Here is a 25926-nt window from a genome sequence, read left to right as displayed (position 1 = left end):
GAACACGAGTCTAAATGATTCGAGATCGTGTATATTGTGTTAAGATGATTGAAAGTAATCGATAGGGAATGCTAAAACTAAAACAGAAGATTGTGCTTATAATTTTGAGAGAATTGATACTCCTTAGTAGGCTTAAACTCACATTAACCAGCTTTATAGTTGAAGATGTTACAAATGAGGTATAGGAGGTCAATAGAGATCCGAATAGCTAAGTGCTAACGTATCACACTGTGAAGCTGGGGTAAGACGGGGTCGAGTCCGCTAGTCAGTACAGTATCTTTAAGATTCAAGGTATACCTACCTGTTATTTTATTTATTATTTATTTGAACAAATAAATATTTGTACAAAGGGGCACAGAATAAATGTGCGCCACACAATTCAGTTGATTTGTGTGTGGGCTGTCATACTGCCCGGGTGCCCAGACCGAAACAGGTAGTTTTCTTAGGGGCCCACATCTGAAGCGTTTGACCTAAATGTCTGATCCACAAGACAGTGGAGCAACGTCAGGAGATTCAGTTCCATGGTAGCCGGTCACTGACAATGGGCTAATACGCCTTCTGTTTTCTCAGCTTTCTGCAGCCCATATGCATCATTGATTCGGAATGAAGGTTTTCCAACTCCCCTAGGTGGACTCTCCGTATCCAATAACTCCGTTAAAACTCCAAACATTCGATTTTATTCCTCTCAACTTCGTTAACACCATCCCTGGTGCGAGAAGGCTGTGAGTACGCTTTCCCTGATAGTGGCTATATACGCAAGGCTATATGAAAGCATTTCGTGAAAGAATAAGTGGACTCTCCTCTCTATCGACCGTACCAGAATATAATTCATAAATTGATTATCACTATTCTCAAAATAGTATTTTATCTATTTATTTAAACACATAAAGATTGGTATAAGGAGGCACCAAATAGATATGCGCCACATAAATCATTCGATTTCTGTAAGGGCTGGGGTTCTGCCCGGATGCCCAGACCGAAACAGGTGGTTATCTTAGGGAGCCACACGCCGAGCCTTGAACCTAAAGGTCTGACTCATAAGGCAATGGAGCATCGTGAGGAGATACAGTCCCATGGTAGCCGGTGACCAATATACATCAAATAAATACTAAAATATTCTTCGATTTGAACATTCAATATTCAATAAACCCTTTATTCATTCAATAAACTGTATATAGTTGTGAATAGTAATAATGATAGTTTGTTTGTTTGTTTTTCAATTTTGTAAAACGCAAACTTACTTCTACAGTGCCAGCTTCAACTAATTTTAGTTTATTTTCATTGCATACACTTAAAACTTTGATTAATCTTGCTATATTATAAGCTATTTTCATATTAGTTGGATATGTTCTCAAAAGATGTACAATAATTTGATAGATATTAGTTGATGTAATAGAAAGCTATAAGATATAAAACAACAATACTAATAATAATAGAGTATCAAATAAGTATAAACAGCGTTATGTAGTAGTTAATGGAAGTCAACAAGAAACCCTAAACCTGAATCATATGCTACTTGTCATTGATTAGTGCTAAAAAGTACGACCAAGGCAGCCTGCTTGAATATCGGGGCTACTTGTTCCTTACCATCTAGATATTTCAATAAGTTATCTGTTTTTTTATTTGTTTGTTTTAATACATCATTATGTCTATGAATCGCATAATCTATTCAGGTGGGTTTGTAAAAAGTTTACGACATTTCACTGTACAAGTTACAAAAGAGCTCAATGAGAGACATCGTGGTGGTTAGCAATATGCATCGAAAAGAATATAAATTAACTAGATGTCGATTCATGGACTGCTAACATCTAACTGGCGACCACTCAATATTTATCGCAAGAGTCGACCAAGAAATAAGAAAAGGAAACTTGTTCAAATACCTTGTGCTGAGAATTCTATATTTTACCAAAAATATAATATTGAATAAAGCTACTAATAATAATAGATAGATAGATAAACATGATCTTGGTCACTAGTACTCTGTGATTATTCAGTTGTAAATATCTCAGTCCTATAGAAGGTCAGTCATTGCCTGAATAATCCAGTGATAACGTCTCACACTGTTGGCTTGAGTAATGTAAGTTCAAATCCATTAGGGAGCGACTGTTCCCTTGACGTTGTGGGTACACTATGTTGACGAGTGCTTGGTAACACAGAACGTAAGTCAAACCGAGTTTTTTATTGGTTATCTTCAAATAATTAACATCACATTATAGAGTGTGCAATGTCAAGTCATTTAGACCAGCGACTGGATTGCAAATTAATCAACAGAAATCGATCAGCACTAAAAAGGATTATATAAATATGATACTGGCCATTACTAAGTGATCAATCAAAAACATGTTATGAATTCATGAAATCAATGACTGTTGGTCTGAGTTATGTCGATGTAAACTTTCGATCTATTTGATCGCATTCATTTCTTTCCACAATTATATTTGATGTTGATGTTACTCTTCCTCCTCCTCCCTCTCTCTCTCTTTCTCAATTGTTGATCATCGTCTTACTTTCCTTTAACAATCCCTGTATTGATCATAAGTAATGTAGTAACTTGAACTTGTCAGACTAGAGTGAATATTTCAGGAAGATGAAACTATCAAACAATAACATGGTAAATTATAAAGCCTATTTTACTGTGTAAGTATTAATCAATTGGTTTGTAATTTTAACCTTTCATTGAACTTATTGATTATTGATATGGATTATCACTAATTCATCATTATTCACCTAGTAACCGGTTTTATACTACTCATGACTTGGTAATGTATAAATCACAATTTATTTTTTATGATGCTATGCGATCATGTAATCAGTGTTAGCTTAATATGTTTATCTTCTGATTGGCTGTTGGGGATAGTAAAAGCTGATTGGTTCAATAAAATGTCAGATTTCGTAGTCATTATGTTATTGGTCAAAACGAAGGTCAGCAGTAATCTGATAGGTCTAAAACGAACCCGTAATTGGTAGAATCGATGACCTTGTGATTCGATGAAGTGAACATATAAACAGTTAAGTATCATAACGAAAGTAATACACATTCATGCTAGATTCTCTATGTTTACGATGACTGTCTGTGGGCCTACAGATAGCTTTAGATAATTAAAATCAAGTCCCCAATGAAAATTGATACTCTTACATTCAACAGTCACAAACTAAACGTGAACGAAAAGTGGTTGTAAACTCTGGGTAGCACCCTGAACTTAACCTGGCATCAGTGATATATTATCCGGAGTTGTGTATCCTTAGAATTATAGCATCACCCTTAACTTCCAATTTGTTCAGTTGACTTATTACTACTTTTGATATATATATATATATATATATATATATATATATATATATATATATATACCTTAACATCCTTACTTACTTACGCCTGTTAATCCCAATGGAACATAGGCTGCCAGCCGCCATTCTACAACCCACGCCGTCCTGGGCCTTTCCTTTTAGTTCTATCCAATTTCTGTTCATTTTTCTCATGTCTGTCTCCATTTCTCAGCGTAATGTGTTCTTTAGTCGTCCTCCTCTCCTTTGACCTTGAGGATTCCATATGAGGGCTTGTCTTGTGATGCGGTTTGGTGCTTTCCTCAATATGTGTTCTACCCCTTCCAGCACTTCTTCCTGATTTCCTCCTCCACTGGAATCTGGTCTTTTCTCTGTCATAGTAGCTTGTTGCTGATAGTGTCCGGCGGACGGAAAAGAAGTATTTTGCATAGACAGCTGTTAATAAACATTTGTATTTTCTGGATGATGGCTTTCGTAGTTCTCCAAGTTTCCACCCCATACAGTAGAACTGACTTTAAATTTGTATTGAAAATCCTGATCTTGGTGTTGGTTGACAGTTGTTTTGAGTTCCAGATGTTCTTCAGTTGTAGATATGCTGCTCTTGCTTTGTCGATCGGTGCCTTCACATGTGCATCAGATCCTTCATGTTCATCAATGATTCTGCACAGATATGTAAAGGTTTTTACATTCTCCATATCTTCTCCGTCAAGTGTGATTCGATTGTTGCATGTTGTGTTGTATCGGAGAATCTTGCTATTCCCTTTGTGTATGTTGAGAACTACTGCTGCTACACTGGTCGTCTTCTCCTGCATTTGTTGTTGCGTGTGCGATAGAAGAGCCAGATCATCTCTATTAATTTCCTTTAACTAATCGATTGTTAGGTCATTCTCTTTAAACAAAGTAATTTTGGAATGTTTTATAATGTAATTCACTTTCTACATCGTCCTAAAAAGTACTTCATTCGTTAAATCACTATAAATACAATTGTACAACTTTCTGTGAATAATACTGTTGAAATGAGAGAATATTCTTTGCTAAATTGTCTGTATTTTCTATTCAATGAATTATAAGTTCCTTTTGTTGCATATAACACTATCTTGTAAACATAGTCTCTTCTATTTAAACCTAATGATTTGTTTAAGGTAGCCTGTGGACTAAAATCCTTTAAGCATACATTTGTACTGACATAGTTTATTCAAAGTGATACAAAATTATTGGTGAAATTCGGGTAAACAACACTGAGAAACCTGTTGAATGCGCTTCTAATGAGGACACTACAATGAAGGTATTTAAAAAGCTCTTTTTTTAATAGTTGAGATCATGAGTCAATTGAAGCTAGACTACTATAGAAAACCTGGAAGCACTGGACGGCTATTTTGTCCCATTGTGGGACTTTTCAGCAGTGCGCATCCACGATCCTACCCGGGGAATTCGAACCCAGAGCCTACTGGTTTGGCGCGCGAGCGCTTAACCACTAGACCACTGATCTGGTGGGACTAAAGGCCCTGGGCTCGAATCCCGTGGGCGGGATGGTGAATGCACACCGCTGAGGAGTCTCACAATGGGACGAAACGGCCATTCAATGCTTCCAGGTTTTCAATGGTGGTCTAACATCAACCGGTTCATGATCTCAATCAAAAACGTCGTAATCTGCACAACCCTATACCGATAAAACAAGTCAACTTAAGAGTACAATTTCGACAAGTTTTAAAGTTGTTTAGAACAACGAAATTGTTGATGCTACAAAGTGGATTATCTCAAAAATAGAAATTATTTTGAAATGAATAAGATTGATATTGTTATCAAACACAGTTTTCATTGAACAAACTCATTGAATGGATCCAACTGATGGTAATTCAAAATGACTCCACTATAAAAGGTAAACTATACTACTAATGTTATGTGGGCTTCTGATATCCATATAAGTAGTATATAACGATGGTCACGAATAGAATGTATTTCAATAGAAAATCGAGAAGGAAAGAACGGAAACGGAAGGTAATTGGTATGACAATGCAGGAACAATAAAATCTGAGACGATCAACTGATACCTGCAAATGGAACAGCCAAGTTCGAGACAATGGATTGATATTTTGCCGACTAAGTATTTACTGTATGATTCTTAGATTTTAATGAGATATTCTGTAATTTCGTCTTCAAATACATTCGATTGTCCCCCCCACACTCATGTTCTTGTTCACTATACTACTACTACTACTACTTATAAAGAGGACAATAATAATAGCAATCTATAATTGATATCTACCTTTGTTTCACTACTTTCATAAACTGCCATACGTAGTGTATCTAAACAAATTAATAACCAATTTGAATCATCCAAACGATTTGCTTCAAGTAAATAAATAAGATTTAGTTGACCATTACAATGTCGAAATTCTGGACGTGAATAATTTGGTAAATGCCATAATAATTGATTTAATACATAAAGAGCAGTTGTATACATCACTTCGGATGGATGCCTTAAAGTTGAAATGAGGAAAAAAAACAAAGATAGTATGTTTAAATAATCCACTTTCATATATTTAAGATGTTTGTTTATTGTTAAATTAGTAAGGAACTCATTTGAATTTATTTATTTATTTACCGTCAGGGTGTTGAGATCGAAGCAGGTGGTGTTCTTAGGAAGCCACAATCGGAGCCTTCGATCTAAAGATCTAATCCACAAGGCAGTGGAGAAAAGTCAGAAGATGCAGTCCCATGATAGCCGGTCACCAACGATTGATTCATACGTTATTTGTTCCATCAGGATCCTGGAGCCCATGTGCACCATTCGTTTGTGATCAGAGTTTTCCAACTCCCTTAGGTGGGTCCTCCATATCAATCAACCCGGTTAAAATTCCGGACATTCTCTTTTTGTCCTCGCAATTTCGTAAACAAAAGTAATGTCGCGAGAAGGCAGTAAGTAGGATTTCCCTGACAGTGGCTGTACACGTGTGGTCATCCGAGAGTATTTTGAGAGGGAAAACTGACTCTCCCCACTCTGTCGTACCAGGGCATTTTGGGGAAAATAGGGTATGCCGGATAGGTTTATCTATCTGTCATTCTACCTATTTAACGGATTCATTTATTACATCTACTTAAATCAAATAAGGCATACTATAACATTGGATCCATTAGTCTTTGAATCGGTAGGTAAATTACATTGAAATGACCATCTTCTTGATATCACATTATTTTATTATTAGTTCACAACACATCTTTAATTACAGACACTGGAACATATCCAAAGACGTATTCAATAATTGATCGAAAATGAGATATTTCTTTTTCATAATTAGATACTACTGATGAAAATAATTTATGTCGATTAATTAAAAAGTCGATCAAAAAATAAACTATGAATATTATAACGGTTGAATTCATGAGTCGATCTGGGTTAGATCACCGCTGAAAACCTAGAAGTACTAGACGGCTACTCATTTATTGTACGAAATTAATTTTACGTTTTTTTTATGGACCATCTAATTAAATGTAACATTTAGATATAAATTACACTAAACATATCCCCAAATGCCCTAGTATGGTGGAAGGTGGAAAGGCTCATCATTCTCTCTCGAAATGCTTTCACATGGCTACGTGCATACAACCACTGCCAGGGAAGTTATACTCACTGACATCTCGCACTACGGGTGTAGTTCACAAAATTGAGAGGACGAAAAGCGAATGTCCAGTACTTTAACAGGGTTGGTGGATACGGAGGGTCCACTAAGAGGAGTTGAAAAACCCTCATTCCAAGCCAATGGTGAACATGGATTCCAGGATCCTGAGGGAACAAATGGCGTATTAACCTATTGTCGGTGACCGGTTACCATGGAACTGCATCTCCTGACGCTGCTCCACTGCCTTGTGGATCCGACATTTAGGTCACAGGCTTCAGGTGTGGGCCCCTAAGAAAACCACCTGTTTCAGTCTAGGCACCCGGTCAGCATCCCAGCCCTCTCACAAATCAATGATTACTGTTACTGGCCTCATTGTTATTGTGTGGCGCATATCAATTTGGTGCCTCCTTATACCAATGTTTGTGTGTTTAAATAAATAATTAGTATGAAATGATACAATTTGAATTAACTATTCACAATAACATTTACTAGTCAATCATAATTTCTTTTATTATATCTGATTATCATCACCCTTGCTGCTACCTTGACGTGGTGGTCGGGCTTGCCTATTTTGATGAACCAGTTGGGCTCAATGTCCTGCTATGTCAAGCAGGTTGGTTGTAGAGCGATAAAACTAAAAGCAACAAACCCAAGGTCCGAGGGCGAAGTCGTACTGCTGACTTTACAGAGCTGTGACGGGAGTAACGTGTTTCTCTCATACAACCAGCATATCAACGATGCTGCTTCCCCATAAAGAAAGGGTGGGGTTAGAAAAGGTCGACCCTAAAAATGGGCACCTCGACGTATCCCACAGATTCCCGTCTCCGGTGGTGAGGTCCAAACAAGTACGGAGCTAATACGAAAATTATAATGAAATGGTCGTGTGTGACCGGCCGCAAGCAGTTGCCCCTTGGGCACTGTGGTCGCTAAGACCACCTTCAATCCAATTACCTTTCCAGGTACCTCTAGAAGAACCCTTCCACAGTGTGGGCAACCGGGAAGTGAATACCGCCCTCATACTTCCAACAGCACTGAAGACGACTATATTCATAATCAATCTCCCTCTTCAATTCCTATTATTCCTCCTATGTAGGCTTTTAACTCTAAACTTCCTCCTCAAGTATCATCATGGTCAACGATTCTAGAGCGTGAATATCATAATTCACATTATAAATTAATCTTAGTTATAAAACTATTGAAAACCAGGAAGCATTAGACAGTTACATCGTCCTAGTATAGGACTCTCGTTTAACATTACCTATGTCATCAATCCCTCAAGAACTGAATCGAAGATTTGTAGGTCTTGTGAAGATGTCTCTCCCTAATCTATACACAGTGTTAATGAATGGATTCTAATAGTCGAAATACAAGGATTAAGTTGACGAAGACAATGTGAAATACAGGGAATAATTAAGAACAAACTAGTTCAACCGTATATTTCGTGTAATAAAATGAAGGTCAATAGAAATAATATGGTAGCTATAAGCCTTTATGATGACAACTATTTCAGACCAAACCAAAAATGTTTATGTAGGTCTAATAAAATATAAGCAAGGATGGATAGTGGCTAGTAGTGGAATCCAGGACGCGCGTTTTGTCCTATTTCGGACTCGTCATCTGGATGTACCTGCATCGCAGAGGTGATGTTCACTCCGGGACTCCAAACGCAGTACCGTTTGCTTCAAACGCCATCGCGTTATCCACTTAGCTACTGAGTCCTGATAACCACTTGCTTGCGCAATGAGGTGAAGTTTAAATACACTTGATGTTGTTTTACTTGTATCTTCCTATTGTTATTTAGGACTGCAATTGATCAGTCTCATGTTGGCATATGTACATTTTGTGCGGATTGCCTCGATATAGCCTGGGGTGGAGGTACATCCAGTTAAAGAGTCCCAAATAGAATGAAACACGCATCCTGGATCCCACTACTAGCTACTATCCATATTTACTTGAAAGGCTATATTGAAGGGATCCGCACAGGATGTACATATGCCAACATGAGACTGATCACTTACAGTCCTAAATAACAATGGGAAGATGCAAGTAAACAAAAACACCAAGTGAATCGAATCTTTAAAAAAAAATCCGTACCTTAACATTTCAACTAATTGTGGAATACCAATCTCTTCACAGGCTAATTTAGCACCAGTTAAAGCTTTAGTTAACAATTGGAGTGTCAATGCAGCTTCAGATTGTAGGTCAACATTTTTAGTTGTTTGAAGAATGTGAATAATAGCTCGAACAAGCTATAAAAGAAAAGACATCTGGACATTGAATAATTGTAGTTATATTGGTTAATGTTATCAGCAATTTGAACGAACTATATAAAAGGAATTAAATAGTAGAAATACATACTTAGTAAAGGTAGTCATCTATAGAGATTAAGCCAAGTTCAAGATCATTTTCATCACTGATTGATATCTCATCTAAAGAATCTCTAAAAATCAGAAAACACATTGAAGTTAGATGGTGTTTGGAGGTAGTCGACAGGAAACGCTGGTCCCGGGTTTCGTGCTACTTGGCACTCGTCAGCAAGGTGTACCTGTAATCTTGAGGGAACTGGTGCTCCCTGGAGGATTCGATCCGGTATCACACAGCTTCACAGTCAAAGACGTTACCACTGAGCTATCTAGCCCGCGGCTGACATCCTATGGGACTGAGATGTAATCACAATTGATTGATCACTGGGTGATCAATGGCATGTGCATCAAGTCCTTATTTAATGCAGATCGAATGCTATCGACCATGTTGCAATGTGGCCACCAGTCTAGGTGACTCGACACTGCGGGCACTATATATTGAGATTAGATGGGGTCGAATCCGCCAGGGAGCACCAGTTCCCTCAAGATTACAGGTACACCTTGCTGACGAGTGCCAAGTAGCACGAAACCCGGGTCCAGGGTTTCCTGTCGACTACCTCCAACCACCATCTAATCTCAATATATAGTGCATGCAGTGTCGAGTCACCTAGACTGGTGGCCACATTGCAACATGGTCGATAGCATTCGATCTGCACTAAATAAGGACTTGACACACATATGACATTGATCACCACCCATTGATCAATCAACTGTGATTACATTGAAGAAGTGTTTTATTCTAGTTTTGTAAGGATTTGAATCTAATTATGAACTAATGACTTAGCGGTTCAATGATATTTTGCCTATCACAAATACCTGAAACGCCTCAAGTTTAACTTTATACATGAAATAACGTGTGTAAACTACTGATGAACAGTACCAAACAAGAATGAAATATCTATTCAATACTATCCAGTTTCCAATGGTCATTTACTTGATAATAGTTTACGATAAAAACTGTAGTCAAGTAGAGTTTAATCAAATCATTTATTGCAGTAACACTGTCTATAAACTACTGGACTTATACATGAAAAACACTAAATTATATGTAAGGCAATAATAGTGTATGATAAACCCGTATAAATGTTGAATTGAAAAGTAAGTAGAATAATAATATGGTCTAAAGGTTAAGCGTTCACATGCGAGAGTGAAAGCCCTAGGTTCGATTCGCGCGAGCGGGATCGTGAATGAGCACTGCTGAGGAGTCCCACAGTGGGACGAAAAGGCCTTCCAGGGCTTCCAGGTTTTCAATGGCAGTCAAACATCAATCGATTGACGATCTCAATCAAAAACTTAATAATTTCCACAACCCTATACTGACAATATTGTTATAATGGGATGATGATTGTAAGAATTGAAACTTTGGGAACTGATTGCCATGAATTATTATTACTTACAATTTTGTTGCATAATTACTGAGTAATCGAAATTATTAAGTCTACATATACCGTTTATCGTAAGCTTTCGTTTAACCCATTAACTATTTTTTTACGACTTAATATTTCCTAGCCCCGAATGCCCTGGTACGGCCGAGAGTCGGGAGAGTCCGCTCTCCCTCCCTAAATACTCTCACACGGCCACGTGTATATAGCCTCTGCCAGGGAAGTCATACTCACTGCCTTTTCACACCACGGGGGTGTTGTTTACGAAAATGAGAGGACGAAAAGCGAATATCCGGCGCTTTAACCGGATCCCAAACGAAATCAATGGTGCACATGGACTCCAGTATCCTGAGGGAACAAATGGCGTATGAACCAATCGTTGGTCACCGGCTACCATGGGATTGCATCTCCTTACGATGTTCCACTTCCTTGTGGGTTAGACCTTTAGGTCAAAGGCTCGGGGAGTAGCCCCCTAATAAAACCACCTGCTTCGGTATGGGCACCCGGGCAGTATCACAGCCCACACACAAATATGATGAACTGCCTATAACTATGGAAACTACCTTACTTGCTTCAACTAACAATCAAATTATTATTATTATTGTTATTATTATTATTATTATTATTATTATTATTATTATTATTATTATTATTTACCACATTATTCACCCTCTTTTATACTTATACAGCGGCTCGTCTTTGGTGGAAATTCGACTGTATCTAAATGTTCTCGAGTCACTGTCCGGTTGAAAATTGTATGTTACCACCGAATACGAGGACTGAAGCAGTCTTCCTGAAACCACGTGCACCATTCAAACTGGCTGCCTTCAACGTTCGCACATTTATGCAGGTCGGACAACAGATAGGGCTGGCTATGTCTTTGGAAAGTCTTAATATTGATGTTTGTTGTCTATCCGAGACCCGTATTCAAGACTCTGGCGAAGTACTACAAATTCGATCTCCATCTGTCGCTTCGAAAAGCTTGTTTTACGTGCGCTTATCCGGGGACCCTGTGACATCCTCGTCTGGTGTTGCTGGCGTTGGTGTCGCACTAAACGCTAGAGCTGAGGCAGCACTAATCGATTGGATCCCCATTAACAGTCGGTTATGTGCTGTTAGATTTGAGGGTTCCATCAAAGTGAGAAGAAATCGGCGTGAGAAACGATGTCTTTTCGTCATCTCCGCCTATGCCCCGACAGATTGCAGCCCGGATGCAGTCAAGGATGAGTTTTACCACCAGTTATCTGTTCCTCTCAAGAAAGTGCGTTCGATAGATATTGTAGTACTAGCTGGAGACTTGAATGCTCAGGTCGGGCGTCTAGGCACAGAAGAGAGTCGTTAAGGTGGCCGATGGGGACTTGTTAGTCGCAGGACAGGTAACGGGAACCGTCTACTGCAACTGTGCGCAGACCACAACCTGTTTCTCGCTAGCACTAACTTTCGGCACAGTCATCGCCGATGTGCCACTTGGCGTCCTCCCTCTGCATCCCAAGCCTGGACTCAGATTGATCACATCGCGATCAGCTACCGCTGGCGTGGTTGTGTACAAGACTGCCACTCCTTTTGCAGTACCTTTCTGGACTCTGACCATGCCTTGGTCTGCGCCAATCTTACCTTACTTTTCAGTGGACAACGAAGTGACCGCCACCAACGGATTGATGTTAGCATGTCGGTTTCAACTTTTGTTGCTAGTAAGTATCGAACTAAGCTAGTTTCTAGGTTAGCTACCATTCCACCGAAAAGTATAAATGAGCATTGGTTGCAATTGCATGACGCCATAAAAATGGCGGGTACAGTCAGTTGTGGGTTCGCGAAACGTCCCGCTTTTAAGCACTGGGTTTCTTCTGGTTCCTTACAACTCATTGAAGCCCGTCGGTCTACTCCGGGTGACCGTGAGTTTGACCATAAACGAAGGATGTTACGTAAGGAAATTGGGCAAAGCTTGCGTAAGGACCGAGAAGCCTGGTGGTCGAAGCGTGCTAATGAGCTGGAAGCAGCAGCTGCATCTGGTAATTACCGGAAGCTAACATCCATCGACGTCTTGGACGATGGACAGAATTTTCGAAGGGCAGTTCAACTGGCCTGCCGCTCGGGCAACATCGGTCAGACTGTCCTGCCCTCCATGGCCGGTGGCGACTGATCCACCAAATAAGGGGGAAGCCCGCAAGGAACTCCAACTCTTGAAACGCTACAAATCACCTGGCCCAGATGACTTACCTCCGGCTCTTTTTAAAGATGGTGGTGACTTTCTAACTAAGGAACTGACGACGTTGTTTACAAAGGTCTGGGAGTTAGAGAGTGTACCAACGGCATGGAATGAGTCGATAGTTGTCCCTATCTTTAAAAAGGGTTCACGTCGTTCCTGTAACAACTATCGGGGGATAAGTCTACTTCCGATTGCGTCCAAGCTATTGGCTTCCGTCATACTTCGTAGGTTGTTCAAAACCCGAGAAAGATTGACTCGCAAGGAGCAGGCTGGGTTTCGTTCTGGTCGAGGATGTATTGATCATATATTCACCCTCCGCCAAATGTTAGAACACCGCCATACTTATCAAAGGCCAACAATCGTAGTGTTTCTTGACATCAGGGCTGCCTTCGATTCGTTGGACAGAACTGTTCTCTGGGATTGTCTATTGAAGAAGGGAGTGCCTGAGAAGTTTATTAACATTATTATTTTATTATATTATTTTATTTGAACACATGAATATTGGTACAAGAGAGCGCCAATATATATGCGCCTTTCTCGCTTTGAAAAACAAACAATTGGTTCAGTTTATTAACATCCTAAAAGCCCTATATAAAAACACCTCAGGCAGAGTGAGGGAATACAACCACCTCTCTCCATTGTTCCATTCGAGCAGTGGGGTTAGGCAGGGTTGCCCAATCTCACCATTCCTCTTCAACTTTGCCATCGATGACATTCTGGAAACAGCTCTGATGAATGTAAGTAATGGTGGTGTGGATCTGTTGCCTGGAGAAAGACTTCTCGACCTTGAGTATGCGGACGATATTGTCTTACTGAGTGATAATGCCCAAGCCATGCAATCCGCACTTAATCAGTTGGCAATCAGTGTCCGTAGGTATGGTATGTGCTACGCACCTTCGAAGTGCAAAGTACTTCTACAAGACTGGCAGGATTCTAGTCCTGTACTCACCCTGGATAGTGAGCAGATAGACGTAGTCGAGAAGTTCGTGTACCCGGGTAGCTGCATAAGTGCTGGTGAGGGTGTGAGTGATGAGATCAATGCACGAATAGCGAAATCCAGAGCGGCTTATGCCAATCTGAGCCACCTTTGGCGCCTTCGTGATGTTAGTCTGGCTGTAAAAGGTCGGATCTACAACGCGTCAATGACAGCAGTTTTGCTCTATGCTTGTGAAACCTGGCCTCTCCGAGTTGAGGACGTTAGACAACTCTCTGTGTTCGATCATCGCTGTCTCCGAAGGATTGCTGAAATTCAGTGCCAACACCATGTCAGTAATGCAGAGGTTCGGCATCGTGTGTTCGGTCACAGAGACGATAATGCAATTGGTGTCACCATCTTGAAACACCGACTTCGGTGGCTTGGACATGTTCTACGAATGTCGTCCCAGAGAATTCCACGTCGTGCATTATTTGCCGACTCTGGGACTGGTTGGAAGAAGCGGAGAGGTGGTCAGTGCATGACATGGTGTCGTGGTATGAAAGAAAGCTGCAAAGGACTGGCTTCTGTTGGTCCTTCACGACTCCCTGGTTGGGGTCTGAGAGATGGTGCTACACAGTGGCTAGAGAAGTTATCAGATATGGCTCAGAATAGAAGCCAGTGGCGATCCTGCTGTAACCTTCTTTTACTTTCTTCATAAAAAGTGGTTGTGTCTCCCTTACCTGAAAGATTTCTTCTGATTGTACCTTTCCGTTCTCTCGTTAATACCACACTACCTTACACCAATCTCTTCGTTATTGTTCTCTTTTTCTTTTACGCTCCTTACCTTTTTTTTCTATTCGAATTCTCATTGTTTTGTGTGGCGCATATATATTGGCGCTCTCTTGTACTAATATTTATGTGTTCAAATAAATAGAAAAAGAAATATTTCCTAAGTTGTTGCTTGACCACCTATTCATAGTCACTTTTAGCTCGTTTATGTATAGTTGTCGTTTTTCAAACTATGAAGTGATGTGGTCCAGTATGTCTATATATAAACCCTATGTGTGCCTGAAATATGAGTATAATAGGGACTAGCTTCCTTATAGACTCAAAGTAGGAGATATAGAAGGGGTTCCAGATAACGGATAAATAAGAGTTCAGCTTGCGTCGCCCCAACGTGAATGATACAGATTGGACATGTATAATAGGTCAAGTTTAATAAACATAATTTCCTTTATCATCTTGAAGAGAGCGGAAACAAAGATTTGAGCAGAATAGCATGAACTCACTTCATTTCGTTTGGTTCTTGTCGGTTGTTTACAACCTGTGATATTTAAGAATATAATTACAAAATGGGTTTAAATCACCTACATGAAAGTGTTTAGTTGGAAGCTATGTTGAAAACACATCAATATAGCAGAGCAAGGGTGACGATAAACTTAATAGACTGAATGAGATATTGTAAATATAAACTTTATATAAAAAGGCACTCTATAATATTGTTAGTATCAAAAGTCTTAGAGACAAGTGGTTACGTAACGAGTAAACGCTGATAACAAGTAAAGTTTAGTTGACTAAAATAAGATTATTAATCTAGAAGATAGTCGAAATAAAAAGATTTAATCATGTAACTAACTAAGAAAAAGGAACTGAACAGAATTTTATAGTATAATCAAAGAATATTTGTCACAAAGGCAAAGAAAGACTAGAAACCATCTCCTTTTGAACACATAAATCAGGCTTCAGAATACTGGAGCTTGTCTGTTTATTGATCAGGATTCCAGGATATCGACCTGGTGTTCCGTATATATGAGATATTTTGTAATTGAGTTGTTTAAAATTAAAATAGTACTATTTCTTGTTCGAAGATTTTCTGGAACATATTCAAAAGATCTAAGATATGCCCTTCTTTGTGTTGGGTCAATATAGCTGGTTTGGCAATGTACTCGTAAATTTATAAACACAGTTGATGGTAACATGTAACGAGTCCTTATTGACCTTTGATTAGGTCATTGAACATGGACTTGCCAGTAACATTGTTACTATTTAGTCGATCAGCAAAATGGGATGAATTTCTTAACCTATATGTTCCTAATACGATCATATCGTATGCTAAGAACCTACCAACAAAGTTGTGAAAGGTGATTGCTAAATCACACAACTTTTTTTGAGTATTGGAAAAGTAGATTTGTGTTCTCGAGAAATGTGGAATTAGTCTATGAATACTCCCATGATATAGGTGTGATGGAATAATCGTTGCCAACAACAGAAAACAAACTTATCATTTAATAAACAATCTAGGTAAATAAAAAGAAATCGGAATCCACTACCCTTATAACACAAACAATTTTCTAGCCTCTTTGTGAATACTTTAATTTGATTAACTAATGGATGATACTTAATCATTAAAAGCAATTAGTATTGTTGGAGGTAAGAGGGTATTTGCAAATTGCCGGTTGTCAAAACTTAGTAGAAGGTTGGTTTTTCTTGAGGGACTTAAACAGGAAACCAACTAAGGTAAGGTATTGGCCACTTTAGAGTATGACCGCAGAATCCAGGTGACAACTCCTTGGAGCTGATTACAAACGGTCTTTTGATGGATAGTTTTGAACCTACGCGCTCCATACTTTAAAGATCTTATCGTCAAAAACAAAAACCCGTAGTTCAAGTAACATCTTGTTGCTAACTGTTTAAGGAAAACTCCTTACTGCTGTTGTGGCCCTGTAACCTCGACAATACAGCTTTACACTAGGACCATAGGTTTTCTACTTTAACTGTTGCCAGTTTCTAATCGGCTCTCTTGGCATGGGATGACCGAAGAAGATGGGTATTTCAAACAATACAGCTCAATTGAGTCATTATGATATGTTAAAACGATCACCATATCAATGTAGCAGTCACAGTGGGAGAAGTTATGGAGAACGAATTCGAATCTTATTGGAAACACAATTAAACAATAAGTTTTAAACAAGAAAACATTCAACCATTGAATTCCTCTAAGAAAGTTCATAGTGGAAGAAATTAATGCAAAGAACCTGATTTTCCCCATAAACACAAGTTTTCAACATACCTCAGAACAATTCACCAATCCACAACGCGCAGCTTGATAACGTGCAAATTTATGGATATATGATACAACTTGAAATGCTTCATCGGCAGATATGTTAGAGTGGAGACGTTTAGCCAAATCTGAAGCAGTCATAGCCGCAAATTCAGCATCGTTCTTTGTAATGACAAAATATAGTAAAAACAATATATACCTAGTGATAATATAAAAAATAGGCCCTGTGTGAAAAATACCTATTCACATATAAACTAAACGCAATGGTCTGAGTTTTATATCGAATAAAGTGGCACTGTTTGTATATATTAGAAAAAGATTAACTACACTAAACTTTTAAACGAGTCAGTAAAAAGTAATTAACATAATTTTCATGGAATAGATTTTCTACTTGCAGTGGGATTCAGGACTCGGATTTTGTCGTGTTTTGGACGCGTTAGTTAAACATACCTGCGGAAGATGCTGCGTTCAAGACCTGTTATGAACATCAACACTAGGATGCAGATAAATCCGCTTGAAGTGTCCGAAAAAGGACTTCGCGTACCTGCTGAATTTCGCTACTAACCATATTCCATTTATTTTATGTAAAACGTGTAACATGGTGGTTAAGTTGAGGGAATCCGCATTGGATACATTCAACTGTCAAACTAAAGTTGATCAGGATTTAACCAAAAATATCAACAAGGTAATTCAAAAACCTTAAAACTTAAATTAAATAACTTAACTGAATTTGTAAGAATTCATACTTGAGTCCATACTTCAGCGGTTAAATTCAAAAAGATTGTAGTAATTCTACATAACTTGTAATATCCGATAAACTGAATTTCTGTAACAACTAATTTACAGTGATTCTGAAAGGAATCATGAAATAATATGCTTCTGATAGAATGAATATTGAGATGGTGGAGAATATTTGTAGCTCAGGTGGATGGTTTTGATGGAGTTTTGTTCTCTAAGCTGGATGGTTTGGTCAATCAACATTGCGCGTCGTGGTGAACGGTGTTCGGGCATACGTAACACGTGGCCCAACCATCTCAGTGGATGAGGAATGACAACCCCATAGACTGACTTACCATTATTCCCTAATACCCTGTGTCTAACCTCACTATTACTTACCCGGTGGTCACAACAGGTGCGAGCTATATTTCTAAGATAATTGAACAATTTAGTCCACATTATAATCTAATGTTTGATTTATGAAAGCTGAAGTAGCGGAAAATGTAGTTTAAAATAAAATTCAAATGTACCCATACCATAACCAGCCCACATTGATACAAATGGGTCTAGACTTAAACTGTTTTTATCCATTTGTGGTGTTGTAACTGAACTAATAATTAATAATGCACATAAGCCTTCTGAAGTAAACTTATAACAGGATGTCCGACCAAATATCTTTTAAATCTTTTTATGATGAAAACCAATAATCTGTATATTAGAATTCAAAGTTATAACCTTTCACACAGCATTAAGAAGGTTAAATTGAGTCAGCTGTGTATATATCCCTTGATAGTTTTTAAGGTTTATTGCTAAATATTAATTTTACAGGTTAGGATTACAAAAACATTTACTATAATATTTGATCTTACTTTCGAAAAGTATTTATTCACTGCAAATATTTCAGTAGTTCCATGCAAGCACGTACACAAAGTGCCTTACTAATCGATCTGAATAAAACGATAATCCTTCATTTTTAAAAGCAACTAAAACATATTAGGCACTTTTTGAAATATTGGCTAAATAAAATATACTGCTTATAAATCCTAAACTTCGCATCAAGCACTAAGCCTACTGAGAATGTTCCATCCACAAATCTTACTTTATAGTCAATAAGGTCCTGAATTATTTCGTTCAGTTTAGATACAGGTCCAGACAGCTGTTCAACTGAAGAAAAACATTCATGAAATATTGGTGCAAATGAGTCAGATTTCGAAGAATTAACAGATACACTGTGTTGAAATTCTTTGGAGTTTTGTGAATCATATACATGTGAATGTTTCCTCATTTTAAGTTCTTTGAAGGCAGAAATTTTGTCCAAAGAATAAAATCTAGGAAATTTATGGACTAATAAGATTTAGCAGCATCTATCAAAACAAGAATAAAGGTAAACATTGGATTGAAAACAACTTAAAAGTAATCAGAATAATGAATGTAATGAGATTTCGAAAGTATCTTAGTTCGGTATCTTCCATCGATGGAACATATATAAGTCTGTTAGGCTGGTTTAAACATTTAAAATCTTTAACATAAAAGTGGAGAGTTGGTCAAGGGTCTTTTAAACAAACTTACAAATAAGAATCCATTTTATTATTGCATTCAAATCTTGAAACAATGTGCAAAATACTCCTTAGGGGTTACGTATAATGTTTTGAAATTAAATTATTGAGTGCTAATATTCTACTATAAAAACACTAACTCTATTCTATTTTTACCTAAATATGAAAAAAGTCCCACACTATTTATCCTATTCAGGTACTTAATTCATAGATTTATGTCATAATGTAGCTACCTATGGCCAATTTTACTCCAGCAGTCAATGGAGTAAAAAGGTAGTTCTGTGGCAGACCTTAAGTAATAAACTGTTACATTATCAGTGTAATTCACTAAAGTAGAACTAGTCCAACAATAATGACAGTAAACATGTGAAAAATTATTTATCTTATTAAATATAGGATATAACGTTAGTTTCTAGTTGATATTATAAAACAAAGGAAACTCATTCTCCAAACCATTTCTCGTAATGCCCAGAATTTATGAACAAACCTTAAATGAGATGATTAAAGGCACAGTTCCAAACTTGTTATCATTTATACCACATTACTCAAGAATTCTGTGGACAGTTTTAACATACCTACTAAAATAAAACTATAAGGTGTGGAAATTTAGGGCATATCTGTATCAACTGTTGGTCATACTAACCGGAAAAGGTTGTAAAGTGAGTAATACCTAACTGTATTTTTCTTTCGCAAGGTTCGCAAATTTGATTTCTCTGATTTTGACATTTTTTAGCGACCGGGTGTGGAGCGGAGCGTTTACAGATAATGAAAGCTTTCGCAATAAAATATTTAGTTTTTCTATCAAATGCGCGTAAATAAATTTAACATGACATTTACTGTAACAGTATTTATAAACCTTGTTACGTTTGTAACGTCACATTGGAATATACGTAAAAAGCACGAATTTAGAGAGGACTGTAATACCTAATATCGAAAGCTTCATGACGAGTTGATTAAGAACAGATAACTTATAAGCGTTCGTCTCTTTGCATTTTTGTAGAAATGGTAGTTCACATTCACCTCACTATTGTTTTAAGTTAGATAGATCAATCGAGACGAACAATTATGGGAAAAAATTAAAGACGACCCTTGACAACATGTTTCTGTATTCATTATTGCATATTATATGTGGTGTTCTTTTATTGCGTGTGCGTCATCCTGATTTTATTATTTTTCAAACTCTTAGTGTGCTTAAGATTATAATGGCAATTCACCTATAACTCAAAATGTTAAGAATTGGAAAGATCTGCATGATAGATAGTCTATTATGAAAACAATGTCACTATTCTACCAAGTGTTTAGGCAAATGTCAGAAACCTGGTGCCGAGAAATATAACCACAGTTGAGAGAAAATTATACGGTTTACAATTTCGTCCTGAAGTGGGGGATCGGAAGGAGCTACTAATCCATCCGGTACGTTTTTGTAAATATGAGAAACTTCTCACGTTTTCAGTGACTTTGTTTTTTTGAAGTGAACGATATGATCATGGGGCTTCCATTGTTTTTCTCAATAACATCATCACCAACTGCACTTAGAAGTGAAGTATCCGAACTTTTGAACTGCACGTGTCAAAACATTTCCAAATACGTGTTAAGCTGTCGCGAATATACACATTTGATATGCGTACATTCTATACATAAGTGCACGCAATCGCTATGTATGCGATAGAAACCTTAGTTTATGCTTTCAGAAAATTGTAGTATCACACAATCCTCTTTAACCAGATACGGATCGACAAATAATAGTACCATTTTTTAATCTTCAGGTGAGTTTCTGTTTGTTCTCCCCCACTAATTTCAGTAACCTGTCTAAAATAAAATTAGAACACTCCTTATTACATAGTCTTAGTAATTCTTGATTACCTGTACTCCATAATACTCTATTAGTGTCCGATTTTACAACTCTTGACCTATTTCATATTTTAAAACATCAGATAGGGCTCTCATTGCCTTTGTCATTATTAGTGTATCTGTCAACTCAATGCCAATCTGTACATTCAACCTATTGTATTTAGTTGTATAATCTGTTTTCATCCTATCACCGGCTCGTAAACTCCTGTGATTTATGTAACACCTCCACATATGCACATCAAAATTACTAAATCTAAAAGTTATGCCTCATAAAGATTTTAAGGAAAATAATTTTGTTCCATCAGATGTGTTGTACCAATATCTAGATAGTCAGCACTTCTGACACTCTAAATTTGTGAATCCTTACTTAATAATCCACAACCTATATGTTTATTTAAATAACTTTTGTGTGTGCTAAGAGTTGAAGACAAGAAAACTCAGGGTGTGACTTACAGATCACTTCCGGGTATTTTTAAATTAGCGTTGTTTATAAGTGACCTTAAGGAAGACGTTAGAGTGTAGATATAACTAACACAAACTTCTTTTTCAATGAGTTTATGATTTCGTTTACATTTATTATTCTTAATTTTGTTTAATTCGTACAGTGATAGTTATTGGCTTTGAAATTGTCCTTTACAAAAACTGGACTTTGATATTCCGTTCTCATTTTGTGCACTCATGTGATGACATCGATTATCGCTCACAAATACACTGTTGCACATATATACTCATTCTTACTTATCATCTGTCACAATAACATAACTCTTATATATTTGCTGTGTTTACAGATCACACTATATTTATCTGGATGCACGTCTTGGGTCTGTAAATCACCAGCGTAGATGATCTATGTCGAAATGATTGGAGGCCTACTCGAGTTAGACGTGAATGGTGTGATAAAGTAGCTAACGTCGAAGTCACACCTCGTGGTCAGCACCTTACGTGGACTACCCCATTGACGTATCAAGGTACCATAGATACTTTGAAGACTGTACAACACAGAGGACGTTATTACAGAAATATATTAGTTAAGGTAGATACAGGCGAAAGTAAGACCACTGCCGCATGGGCCAGTCCATGGCATATGATTAACTAATGCGCGTTGCTTGTACATGACCTTGGCAGGGAGCGATGATCTGTTCGACATTCAGTGATCCAACTGCCGGATGATTTGGCTAGGGCTCAGTGACATTTCACTGGCCCTACAATACTCCCCCACCAGATTCAATGGCCGTTTGAATCGGTACCAAACATGTTGGGAGCAGTCGCGCGCCAGAGAGTTCCAAACGAATATTATAAATCCTCCAGGTATTGCTTATCTGTAAAAGAAATGGAAAGGAGGCGGCAGAAACTGGTCGGGAAACAGCGAGTCATAATATGTTAGTAGAACGTTGGTTAAACGTAAAGCGATTAACCATAGAAATAATGAAAAGAACAAAGCGTTTAATTGTTCTATCAAGTCGCGCTGAAATATATAGCTTTGACAAGCAATTCAGTTCCTCCGATGACAAACGTTAAGTCCGTCGCAAGAGTAATGATGCTATAGCGATAGTAGGATAAGTGTATTATCAATCGATGTCCTTGTTTGTACTGTCATTAGTTTGAAGTTGTAAGTCGGACAGTGTCGTTGACAGCTATTAATTAGTGTCAAATTCTAGTTATATCTATATCTAACAGACTAACCGTAAGTACAGAAGTATAACCGTGAAGAGTGGTCGTGATTTCATTGTGCGAATCTATTGACCAACTTGTAGTCACAGTTTGAAAAGTCGATGACTGCTGCTACAGTTAGTAAGGGTTGAAGGCTACAAATCGACAGCAAAGGTGGCACGATGAAGTCTCTAAAAGATGATAAACGGTGAGTGCTGTGTGTTTGTTCGGTTAGTAAACAGAAAAATATCGAAAAGAACATAAGAAAACAAAAGTGTCACTCTGGACTCATGTCAATGATACCCTTGAAAAACGCTGTCAGTGTTGGGATAGAGGCGACAATATCGTTTTCATTTTGCAGGAGATTCGCTCGACTGCATAAACTGATGATTCGCGCGAATGATAATGTCGTCAGACCACCAATTGAACTGGACAGGTTGTAAATCGTCGAGTAGTTGAACAACCGATTGATGTACCGAAATCATCGGTGAGATAACAGCCACGAGGAAACAATACTTCATAAAATAAAGTACGACATCGAAGTAGAACAACTACAATAGTTCAGATGTGTTACAATGTCAAGTCTAAATAACATCGTTCTTACGTATATTGACAGTTGCACTGAACGTTCGCTTAGGTATGATTAGCGTAACAGTTGGATGTGTGAATAAAAACATATACGAAACTATGGTTGGGTTCGTGGAGAATTTTCGAGGACGTTTAGATATTTTCCAAACCCGTATCGCATGTAAATAAACCGAAAATAGAATTAAAATGACTGTCGTGTAATAAGGAAATCGAGCCATGATTTACCGTGTGAATTATTAGCAAATACAAGGGGTATAATAAACATTAATTAAAATGGTAACCACCAATGTAACTAAGGTTTAGAGGGTCCAGGTAACGTGGCCATTTCGTAAAAGGCTGATACAAAGAGCTTATTACCTAGCGTTAAGTGACATATTAAGTACGACAACATGTGTACTTGGGACATGGACTAAGCGTGCTCGTGTACATGCAATATGTTTTACCACAGTATGTCGACTAACGAGTCATAAATGTACATGATTTCGACTAAAACTTGACGGCAGTGACAGAATATATGACTAGTTTACATGAAAGCAACTACGAAATGTTATCACGCATCATAAATATAGTACGAAATAATCTAATGAAATTATGAAACTCGCCTGGGTTACTCTTGCCTTTAAGTAATGAAGTAGGCAATAGTTTGAATCTGGATTATGTACGAGGTACTGTTGATTAAATTTTTCGATTAACACAGCGTTGTAGACGTGAATTTCTAGCATTCGTATCCTCTGTTTGGCCATGGAACTCAGCAATTGGAAATTAGGCAGGCAGTGGTAAAAAAGCAGAACATTCTAGTGGATAGTGGTTAAGCAGAAAGATGAATTTATAGTCGATAGTTAATCTTGTCTTATTTATACCAGTGGATAAGGTACAAAGAGATATGCGTTCGTGTTGCCTTGTGGCTATACTCACGAGTGGTTGATATTTTAACAGACATATTACACAGGAGCATTTACATGCTGCTAATGCTTGTTAAAGAACCACGATAGCCGATTATAATCGTAGTTGATTGGTTAGTTTTGTCGATTGAACGAATTATTTAGGTTTAAATGCTAATCAACATTGACATGAAGCAACGAAAGTTCACAGTAACAGATTAACATAGGCGATGATAAAAATGAAAAAGAATAAGTATAGAATGCAAAAATAAAGATCATAGTGATAGACTGCGTTATTCGAAGTCTTGCTCACCAGTGTAGATCACCAACGTAGATGATCTATGTCGAAATGATTGGAGGCCTACTCGAGTTAGACGTGAATGGTGTGATAAAGTAGCTAACGTCGAAGTCACACCTCGTGGTCAGCACCTTACGTGGACTACCCCATTGACGTATCAAGGTACCATAGATACTTTGAAGACTGTACAACACAGAGGACGTTATTACAGAAATATATTAGTTAAGGTAGATACAGGCGAAAGTAAGACCACTGCCGCATGGGCCAGTCCATGGCATATGATTAACTAATGCGCGTTGCTTGTACATGACCTTGGCAGGGAGCGATGATCTGTTCGACATTCAGTGATCCAACTGCCGGATGATTTGGCTAGGGCTCAGTGACATTTCACTGGCCCTACAGGTCATACCAATTATGTTTGGAATCACTGACTGCTTGTAACCGTGGATTACGTGACCCGAACACAGCCCTTAACGATTTATTTTGAGTCCCGTATTCTCTTCGTGTACAGTTTACATTTCAGTATGTTAGTAAACTAAGCATTTTTGCAGTAATCTTATCAATATTTTGGAATTGACATATATGGTCCACCATAGGCGAAAAATTCAATGTTCCGTATCTGATATCTTCATCACAAACTTGTGTAAGTTGGTCGATTTCTTTTCCCTCCTTTCTCTATGTCTCGGTATGTGATAAGTCTTGCTAATTTGAACGCTTATTCGGTTCCTATGCTATTCTGGTAACCCACAAGCTAGAACTACGCAGAGACCTGAACATGAAACAAAAGGCACGAAATAAGCGAGAAACACTTTACTCTAAAGGTTCGTTTTTGTACAGAAAAACACGGGTATTTATAGATTATTAGCATTTGTCAAATCAACATTATATTTTGACCAGTCCGCTAAGAGACATATTATGCTACTGACCAATAGTATCATACCACGTTCATATTCTAGGAAGCTCTCACATGCACTGACTGGCTGAAACTCTTCGGCTCCTTTAGGACTTCTGGAAGCTCCGTTGTAGTTTTTCAAAGCTGACTCAACAGTATGGTTCCATAAATCTTTTATTAAACATCCGCTGTTAGTTTGGCCACTGGATTGCACTAATTCTACTCAGTTTGTGTAGTTGGTTGTGAGTTTTCATATCTTATAATTCGGGGGAATGCGTTTGTCTCATTGTAGTAAAGATCTTGGATACCAGCCTCTATTACATTACTAATCAGAACCTTGGTCGGTTGAAATGTGACAATAATAAAGTGACGATTCGGTTGTTTCGAGAAGCAAATATGTCAATAAAATGATATAGTAAGAGAAGATCGAAGTTTAGGAATAGAGAGGAGAAACGTTGATTATAATAAGCGAATTAGAAAGTGGCCAATGATATGTAATAATGACAACTGTAGTAAATTATTAGACACGCATCAGATACAGCTAGTCCCAGATTGAATCGCCAACCCGTGGGTAAATACGTCTTTGTCAAATCTCCTCTTTAAGTTATCCACTGAGAGGATTGGAGTCATTTCCGCTTAGAGATCATCCCAAGTGGGAGC

General features: G+C 37.9%; 1 protein-coding gene across 1 annotated transcript in view; it reads right to left on the bottom strand.

Moving 5' to 3' along the window:
• The window catches only part of RAB11A_5 (Ras- protein Rab-11A), a 42849-nt gene extending 21394 nt beyond the window's left edge, over nucleotides 1-21455 (bottom strand). Inside the window, exons 1-6 of the mRNA XM_051218109.1 lie at nucleotides 21411-21455; nucleotides 18650-18914; nucleotides 16843-16995; nucleotides 9000-9154; nucleotides 5552-5765; nucleotides 1242-1400 (exon numbers count right to left, since the gene is read on the bottom strand). Coding sequence (XP_051064545.1) covers nucleotides 1242-1400; nucleotides 5552-5765; nucleotides 9000-9154; nucleotides 16843-16995; nucleotides 18650-18835 — 867 coding nt within the window. The 5' untranslated portion in view covers nucleotides 18836-18914; nucleotides 21411-21455. The remainder of the gene's footprint in view (nucleotides 1-1241; nucleotides 1401-5551; nucleotides 5766-8999; nucleotides 9155-16842; nucleotides 16996-18649; nucleotides 18915-21410) is intronic.
• Between the last annotated feature and the right edge of the window lie 4471 nt (nucleotides 21456-25926).

Source organism: Schistosoma haematobium, chromosome 7, assembly GCF_000699445.3.
Source record: "Schistosoma haematobium chromosome 7, whole genome shotgun sequence".
Taxonomy (NCBI): Eukaryota; Metazoa; Platyhelminthes; class Trematoda; order Strigeidida; family Schistosomatidae; genus Schistosoma; species Schistosoma haematobium.
The sequence above is the reverse complement of the archived record's forward strand: the minus strand, read 5'-3'. Positions and strand labels throughout refer to the sequence as shown.